This window comes from Engraulis encrasicolus, chromosome 5 (assembly GCF_034702125.1).
Source record: "Engraulis encrasicolus isolate BLACKSEA-1 chromosome 5, IST_EnEncr_1.0, whole genome shotgun sequence".
Lineage (NCBI taxonomy): Eukaryota > Metazoa > Chordata > Actinopteri > Clupeiformes > Engraulidae > Engraulis > Engraulis encrasicolus.
The window spans coordinates 23,253,605-23,263,604 of NC_085861.1; the positions used below are offsets into that span (position 1 = coordinate 23,253,605).

Genomic DNA, 10,000 nt, shown 5'->3' on the forward strand with positions numbered 1-10,000 from the left:
AAATTTAACTACCATAGTACTACAATACTATGACACTACGACTTGGTCATTGCCATTCTGGTAACACATTTATACATCTGCGTCTCTCTCAACAGGTTAAAAATGGAGTAAAGGCACTCATACCAGTGCTCCCAGATTTTAGGTATGTACTTTACAGAGCTACCACTTGGGTCTACTATCTGTGCAATGAGCTAATTTGTAGAGCGGTCCAGCCTCTTCATACATTTAAAGGTGAAATTTCTCAACAGTGCCATGAAAGTAGTTAGACCTAGTTTGCAAAACAGCTCACTTGCTCTGCTACTCCTTGGTTTCTTCAGGAGAACCCTGAGACAATCATTTCAAGCTACTTTCAGCTCGACCAAACTCTCCTTCTTGTATCTCACCCAGAGTGGAGCTGTGTAAAGAAGGGAGCAGTAGATTCGAAACAGGTTGACTTTGACATACATCTGTAGTGCAGTGATTGAATTTTCTAGCTAGCATGCGCTGGCTTGAACATATAGCATTCTCCTCTGTCTGCTCATATCAGCATCATCCTCTAGTGCAGTGTTTCCCAACCAGGGGTACGTGTACCACTAGGGGTACGCGAGCACACTGCAGGGGGTACTTGGAAAAATGAAATTTTAACAAATATATGGAGCTTAGTTACATTGGGATGGAGAAAGCGATACAGAACTTGACTTAATGGGTACTCATGGCACAACGAAAAGGCTTAGCGGTACACAAGACAAAAAAGGTTGGGAAACACTGCTATAGTGTATCTGTGTTGTAATTACATCTGTAACAGGCATGTAGCCAGAGTTTAAAAAATGCTTTTTTACTTTTTAAGGAGTGGCTCAAAAGTTGTTTTTTTATCTTTTCATGACATCTGTAACAGTATTCCACTTCTACATACATCTCTGGATGTGTGCACTACACAGACGCACCCACACACACACATGCACACATAGCCCTCTCATGTACTCTTGTAAGTACTCACTGTAGTCTTTCACACATACAGTACAGAAACTAACATAACTGTATACCAATGATTCTCAAAGTGTGGTCCGGGGACCACTGGTGGTCCGTGACAGAGCTCAGGTGGTCCGCAAAGGGATTTCTACTTTTCCAAGACAAGCTAGCAGAAGACTATATGTGTAACATTATTACAAAGCCAAACATGTCTGAAGTCATATTTGCACCATAATAAGACAGGCTTGTCATTTTGAATAAAAAGTAAGTGATCTGCATCAAAATGTGTGTCGAAATAGCACCCGTCAACTGTCAATTAAATTGTCAGGTGGTCCCTGAACATTTTTGGGGGGACAAAATGGTCCTCGGTCTGAAAAAGTTTGAGAATCACTGCTGTATACCATCAAGAATATCTAAATACACACAGACGCGGCACACATGATCTTATACCTCACATTGCTTTCCCCACACACTCACAGGCTACCACACAAGTATGACGCATTCACACAGAGACAAACACAGCCCACTAGAAGTGTAAAACGTTCACAATCCCAGGGAACAGATGGTAGGGCTCACACAATAACTACAAGAACATCTCACACACAGTACAAGCACACAGAAAGATGAGAAATGATCCTCAATCAGGCCTGCAAAAACAAAAGTTTATGTTAAAGCAAGGGTACCATTAAATTGACTTTTGCCAGTGAAAAACTATGCACTAGCATCTGTTTAGCATTGGACTGCGCATTTAACCCTTTGAGGAGTACCATCACAAATATGTGATTAGAAATTTGCCAAAATGTTGAGTTCTCATTATGATGTCACAAGGACTTTGCGGGATTTTTAACCCAGGGTTTTATGGGAGCTGTAGAGTGTTCAAGTGAAATTCTAGAAGAGCTGGGAAAAATGTTCTTACTCCTCAAAGGGAGCTGCTGTTCAATAGAAAGACATATTTCAAAAGATTGCTAAACATCCTAAATTATTACATGTAACGCAATAAATATGCATAAACATAAACAATAAACATACGCATTCACAAAGCCACACAAACACACAGGGATTATTTTCAGCAAAATCTGTGAAAGAACAGCATTAACAAATGTAAACACACACACACACACACGCACGCACGCACGCACGCACGCACGCACACGCACGCACGCACACGCACACACACAGTAGGCTCCCATGAGTTGGCCGTATGGGAGGCACCGTGCACTCTGATGATGAAGTAAGTCATCTGTCCAGGCCTAATGCGGAGCATATGGAGGGCCGGACAGGGTGAACTCCCACTGGAGCAGAGCATTAATATGGATCAACACAACACACTGATTACCGCTTACGAGCAAAAGCAGATTTCACATCTCACATCTGGACAGGACAGGCCGGGCCGGGGTCGGCCATATCCAGCCCAGACTACAGCAGGTAACTTAACAGGCAAGGCCTTGTTCACTTCAGCTCTGCGTTTGGTTGTCAATCTACTAATGTCAGTTTGTGTGGCATGGGGCCATGGGGCATGTGATTTTGGTTGTGCTGCTAATTGTGTGTGTGTGTGTATGCGTGTGTGTGTGTGTGTGTGTGTGTGTGTGTGTGTGTGTGTGTGTGTGTGTGTGTGTGTGTGTGTGCGTGCGTGTGCGTTTGTACTTTGTATGTCTGTCTGTCTATTTGTCTGTATGGGCTTGTCATATATGCTCCATCCCAACCCCCCTCCCTCCCTCCCTCCCTCCCCGCCCCTCTCTCCCCGCCCTCACCTTTTTCGCTGACCGACTCGCTCTCGATCTCCACGTCGTCGCAGCTGGTGTACTCGGGCGTGGTGGCCAGCTCCTCCTCCGAGCTGCTGAGCGACACCTGCCGCATCTTGGCGCCGCCCCCGCCCCGCTTGTTCTTGTGCGGCCGCGGCGGGGGCGGCCTCACCGTCTCCGACTGGTCGGAGCTGAGCGAGTCGTTGCGCAGCATGCTCTCCATCTTCTCCCGCTTGGTCCGCCGCACCGCCGAGCCCGGATCCAGCAGCTGCCCCCCCTGACCCTGGGAGGACGGAGGGCGCAGGTGGGGGTCCCCCGGCCCGCCCATCAAGCCCACGCGGGGGCCGTACGGGTGCGGCTGCTGGGGCGCCAGCGGACCCCCACCTCCACCTCCACCCCCTCCGCCTCTCAGCGGGTCGTCCATCTCGGTGTAGGCGAGCGACACGTCGCTGTGGCGCCGCTCGTGGCGGAAGCGCGAGACCTCTGCGTGCATGCGCATCTGCTCCTCGTAGGGCTGCGGCTTGACGGGGTAGCGCGCCAGGTTGGGGTCGCTGCGGTAGCGCGTCTGCAGCTCCTGCTCCTGCTGCCGCCGCAGTTCGTACTCGCTGGCCGGGGGCGGGCCCAGCTCCTCGTCGGGCGGGTAGTAGTCCTCCTGCGAGCGCCAGCCGCCCCGACGGGCTCGGTAGGCTCCCCGCGCCGCCCCCGCCCCGCCGTGGGGGTGGCCGCCGTAGCCTCCCCCTCCCCCTCCGCCGGGACCTGGTCCTCCTCCGCCTCCCCGCCGGTGGTCTCCGACGTCCCCGTAGTCAGACGGCGATCTGGGCATGCCGCCGTGCTGGCCTGGGGCATAGTGGGAGCGGCCGCCGCCTCCGCCTAGCTCCTCCCTTTGGTCGTATTTTTGGTTTGGATCCCTGGATGCAGACGGGCTTCTCTTCCTGCAAGGAGACCAAAAACACAAGAGCAATCAGACATAGTCTAGGTGACAACCATTGCCAAGGCTAGATGCACGTGATGCTGTTCGTGTTTTGGTGCCACCCTCAGGTGGCATAAAACATAGCGGGCAGACATACAGGCGGACACAAAGGGAAACAGACAGACAAACAGACAGTCAGACAGACGGACAAACATTCATTCATTCATTCATCCATTCATTCATTCATTCATTCATTCATCCATTCATTCATTCATTTATTCATTGATTCAACAACATCATTGAAATAGTAGGTACAAAAAGACGCTCTTTTTGAACTTCAAAGAACGTGCTCTTCAAGTCGCACAGTTTTAGATAAATCTTTATTTATATATCATATATATAAATATTATTTATATACTGGTTTATTTTATTTTTATTTTAAAATGTTCTTTTTTCTTTTTTTGTGAAAAATGTTCTTAATGTATTCAAATAATGAATGCCATACAATCTAAAAAAAAAAGCCCACGTGTGTAAGCCCACAAGCTCCCCTCCCACCCACATACTCATCTTCTTCCTTTTCGTATCAAGGACAAAAATCAGGCCAATGTAAAAACCTAGCAGCAGACCCTTCTCAAACGCAAGACACAGTAGGAAGCCGACAAACTCCTAATGAAAGGCCAAACAAAACTCCAGAAGCGCTGAGGCAGCACAGTGCACTCCGGAGAGTCATACTGTATGTATAAAACGGGGCTAATAAACAAACGCCCATCACTCAGCAGAGTCTCTTATTGTATGCATTAGGCGCGGCTGGTAAAACAGTCTCATATTGTATGAGCAGTGACTAATAAACAGTCTCATGTTGTATGAGCAGTGACTAATAAACAGTCTCATGTTGTATGAGCAGTGACTAATAAACAGTCTCATGTTGTATGAGAAGTGACTAATAAATAGTCTCATGTTGTATGAGCAGTGACTAATAAACAGTCTTATATTGTATGAGCAGTGACTAATGAACAATCTCATGTTGTATGAGCAGTGACTAATAAACAGTCTCATGTTGTATGAGCAGTGACTAATAAACAGTCTCATGTTGTATGAGCAGTGACTAATAAACAATCTCATATTATATGAGCAGTGACTAATAAACAGTCTCATGTTGTATGAGCAGTGACTAATAAACAGTCTCATGTTGTATGAGCAGTGACTAATAAACAGTCTCATGTTGTATGAGCAGTGACTAATAAACAGTCTCATGTTGTATGAGCAGTGACTAATAAACAGTCTCATGTTGTATGAGCAGTGACTAATAAACAGTCTCATGTTGTATGAGCAGTGACTAATAAACAGTCTCATGTTGTATGAGCAGTGACTAATAAACAGTCTCATGTTGTATGAGCAGTGACTAATAAACAGTCTCATGTTGTATGAGATGTGACTAATAGTCTCATATTATATGAGAGGTGACTCATAAACAGTCTCATATTGTATGTACGAGTCTAATATATGTATACGACATGGGGAGTCTCATATTGTATGTATAAGACATAGAGAGTTTCATATGTGTATGTAGTATAAGACATGGAAAGTCTCATATATGTGTATGTATAAGACATGGAGAGTCTTATATAGGCTATGTGTATGTAGTCTAAGACATGGGGAGTCTCATATTGTATGTATAAGACGTGGCTAATAAACAAACACACCACTCCCTGATTAATTACAGCACAGCAACTGGGTGACCTGATTTCACTCTGCTGCTACTGCGTGTGTGCGTGTGTGCGGGCGCGCGCGCGTGTGTGTGTGTGTGTGTGTGTGTGTGTGTGTGTGTGTGTGTGTGTGTGTGTGTGTGTGTGTGTGTGTGTGTGTGTCCGTGCGTCTGTGTGCGTGTGTGCGTGTGTCCGTGCGTGCGTGCCCATGCGTGCATGAGTGCATGTGTGTATGTGTGATTGGCTGCAAACGTGTGTGTGTGTATGTGCGTGCATGTGTGTGCGCGTGCATGTCTGTGTCTGTGTGTCTAGGCATCTGTGTGTCTCTGCAAGCGCGTGCATGTCTTCATTTGCAAATGCGCCAGGTGGCATGACGTGACATGGCATGACTTGACCGGGTGCGACTCCAGCATAGCATGTATCTAAGTGGTGCGTCAGTGCCGCAGCATGTGTGCTTTCTCTGCAAGGTCCAAGACAGAACAGCATCCGTAGGATACAGAGGGAGACTGGCTAACACACAGTAGACAGCACCCAGGCAGGCAGGCAGGCAGGCAGGCAGCACAGGGAGGAGAGCAAGCCCTGCCCTCAATTTCAAAGCTACCGGAAACATCATCACGGCATTACCGCAAATATCAGTGCTACCCAGCAACACATATATACACACAGAGATCCACATAGGCTACACACAGAGACAGACACAGACACAGACAGTCACAGACAGAAAGGCAGACAGACAGACAGACAGTCACACACACACACACACACACACACACACACACACACACACACACACACACACATACACACACACACACACACACACACACAAACACACACACACACACACACACACACACACACACACACACACACACACACACACACACACACACACACACACTATCACTGCTAGCTACTAGCTATCAGACACACCCTGCCGCACCCAATGCAATTTTAGGCCAAGTGCTACAGCAACATAAGCGGGGCTTTTACTGTGAAAGGCCATTAATAGAAAACACAACGATTGATGAACACACACATAGGCAGACAGTGAAATGTATTTCATCTTACACACAACACAAACACCTATGCCTCCACTGGAAACCTCGGACAGATGCATACTCATAGATAATCATAAGCTAAATATCAGTTTGTGAACGGCTGGATCTCATTTCAGGACTTGAGGTGACATTTCACCTTTTATAGTACGGTTCATTACCAGTGATGGATAAAATTGATTCATTCGTTCATTACAATTCAGTGCCACATACTGTATTTCAAATGGCTTGGGTTTACCTGTCCGCCTTGCTTTTCCTTTGATTTCCTTCTGCTTGTAGTATGTGTGTACAGTTCACATTGTATATGTGCATGGGGAAAATGTGTTCTAATCTATTCTGTACTATTCTGCTCAGTTTGCAGTCAAGAATGCTTAGTCTCTTCTCCAAAAAGTTGTCTCCTCTTCAAACCTGCATAAACATGTGGCAATAAAAGACATTCTATTCTATACTGTTTGGTTCAATTCCATTCTATTCTACTCTGTTCTATTCCACATTTACTACACACAGAGAAATCTTGCTTGCATGTCCCGGGGCAGCCACTGGGGGGCACTCTAAGTGGAGCTCCATACCACCACCACCACCACCACCATCATTACTGGCGATTGGTGGGAGCTGAAGAGTCTCTCACTGTCCAGCTTCAGCAGCAAGCACCGACTGGGGTGACAACAGACAGGGCATGTGGCGTCTCTCAGCAGCACGCTGAAAGCACCTAGCATCAGAATTCAGAAGCAAGCAGCACACGCACACATGAAAGTGCTGACACGCTGCCTTTGTCTCGCCCACAAACCACTAGGTAGCCATCCGAGAGTTTGCACCTTTTTTTTTTTTTAAGCCAACAGGGAACAATTGTGGTTGGGGGAAAAACAGGGACAAAACGTGAGGAAAGAAAGGAGAAGAGCAGGGGGAAACGAGGAGAAAGCTTCTGAAGCATCCCCTCTCATTTTACACATGGCAGCTCTCTGTAAATGTTCATTAATCAAAATGTCTATCCGTGTTGTGTGGCCCTCTTGCTGAGGCGGACACGGCTTCTGGCTGCTGGGAGCACGATTGGACAAAAACCTCAGAACCTTTGGCATGAAACGGGAAGCCCGATTGGCTGGGTTGCAGAGGTGCTGAATAACAAGTTTGCTCTGATTGGTTGGTCGGCTCTTGGTTCTTCTACTGGTGATGTACAGTACACAGTAAAATGCAGTGTTAATTCGACACTTAGAGAGTGGATTTAACATCAAATACAGAGAGTATTTGGTCTCAGAGTACTCTCCGAGGGGGAAGTTTATATATACCAGGAGCCTACATGTAAAGACTTCCATGGATGTCCTACGGAATCTTTGCGTCTTTTGATAAACGAAGACCTTTCTCTTCATTTTTGGCTTTTGTTTACACACAGGGTTTTTTTTCTCTGAAACCTAAAAACATTTTTTTTTTAAAACCTCTGGTCAGTGTTTGTACATAAACACAGAAAAACAGAGATTTGAATGGCATTCTCCTTGCCATGCACAGGCTTAACATATTTTTGACAGCTCTAGGCAGCGTATTCAAGCGGATTCGCATATGGTGTGAGTGAAGGTATTTTGGTAAACGCAGGGGAGAAAAATGCTTGCAAAATACCTGGATATGTAGCATAAACAGTGCCTACGTGACTCCTAATGTGTTCTCTGAAGGCTATCATGGGATGTCCGACCACACAGCTGCAACGGACAAAAACCTCAATACAGCAGAGGACCAAAACCTCAGAACCTTTAGCATGGAACAGGAAGCCTGACTGGCTGGGTGGCAATTGTAGTGAATGTCAAGCTTGCGCTGATTGGTTGGTCAGCGATTGCTTTCTCCAGCTCCCGCTCTGGTTGGCCGGCTCTTGATGGACAGAGTATTGTACAGCAGGCCTGGCTTTGGTTTCCCCCAGCGTGTTCTCTCAAGGCTGTTATGGGATGTGCATCCACACATCTACAAAGCCTTCAGGCAGGGAAAGCTCTCTAGATACAATATTGTATGAAGGGCCGCTGACAGCTTTTGCCGGGTCCAGGACAAAGTCATCTGAAATGGCCCCTTACATACAATGTAATGAGAACCCGATTCTGAGCCCCTTTCTCTTCCCGGGCCCGAGCAAATGACCAATTAGTCCCATCCTATCAACTTCTCTGACTGTATGACACGCAAGGCACTGTGGGCAGTATGTATGGACACTCTTGGTTGCCATGAAAACCACACTGCTGTAATGTGTAGGTGTGTGTGTGTGTGCTTCTCTCTCTCTCCCTCTCTCTCTCTCTCTCTCTCTCTCTCTCTCTCTCTCTCTCTCTCTCTCTCACACACATTCTGTGTGTGTGTGTGTGTGTGTGTGTGTGTGTGTGTGTGTGTGTGTGTGTGTGTGTGTGTGCGCGTGTGCGTGTGTGCGCGTATACGTGCGTGTATGCGTGCGTGCATGCGTGCATGCGTGCGTGCCTGTGTGCGCATGTGCTTTTGCATCTGTGTACATGCGCGTGCTGCTGTGTGTCTTTGTGTTTGTGGTGGTTGCTAATAGCAGTGTGACGTCAGCGAGGGGGCATTTGTGGTGCATTAGCATGGCCCCAGTGCAGGACACACAGGAGAGAGAGAGAGGTCAGGTCACACAATGCAGCTTAATGGAATGACGTCAGCTGGGGGCCTTTGCTGCCCGCTACAGCCTCGCGGCTAAACACCAACAAGCACAACACACAACACAACCTAGTACACATACAAACATACAAACACCAACACAACACACGACACAACCTACACAAAACACAACCTAGTACACACAAAACACACAAACACCAACACAACACACGACACAACCTACACACAACACAACCTAGTACACACAAAACACACAAACACCAACACACAAACACCAACACAACACAACCTACACACAACACACAACACAACCTACACACAACACAACCTAGTACACACAAAACACACAAACACCAACACAACACACGACACAACCTACACACAACACAACCTAGTACACACAAAACACACAAACAGCAACACAACATACGACACAACCTACACACAACACAACCTAGTACACACAAAACACACAAACAACAACACAGAAACACCAACAAACACAACACACAACACAACTACACACAAAAACCAACAAACACAACACACAACACAACTACACACAAAACACACAAACACCAACAAACCCAACACACAACACAACCTGCACACACAACACACAATAAACACCAACCCAATACAACCTACACACACAACACACAAACAGAAACAAACACGACACACAACACAACCTACACACACAACACACAAGCACCAACAAACACAACACACAACACAACCTACACACACAACACACACGACAGAACTTACACACACCCTGCAGCTACAAACCAACAAACGGCACAGCCAATACACAAACCATACACACACAACCAAACATGTTACATATGAAAGCAGAGCACACAAGTTGACACATTACAGACAGTGTGTGTTTAATGGGACACTGTGTGAGATTTTTAGTTTGTTTATTTCCAGAATTCATGCTGGCCATTCACTAACGTTACCTTTTTCATGAATACTTACCACCAGCATGAAATTCTAAGTATTCATTATGACTGAAAAATTGCACTTTTCATACATGAA

At 46.5% G+C, this 10,000-nt stretch overlaps 1 protein-coding gene across 1 annotated transcript in view; it reads right to left on the reverse strand.

Annotated features, from left to right (window-relative positions):
* The window catches only part of rims2a (regulating synaptic membrane exocytosis 2a), a 263,740-nt gene that overhangs the window by 133,941 nt on the left and 119,799 nt on the right, over positions 1 to 10,000 (reverse strand). The window contains exon 6 of the mRNA XM_063198956.1: positions 2,700 to 3,622. Coding sequence (XP_063055026.1) covers positions 2,700 to 3,622 — 923 coding nt within the window. The remainder of the gene's footprint in view (positions 1 to 2,699; positions 3,623 to 10,000) is intronic.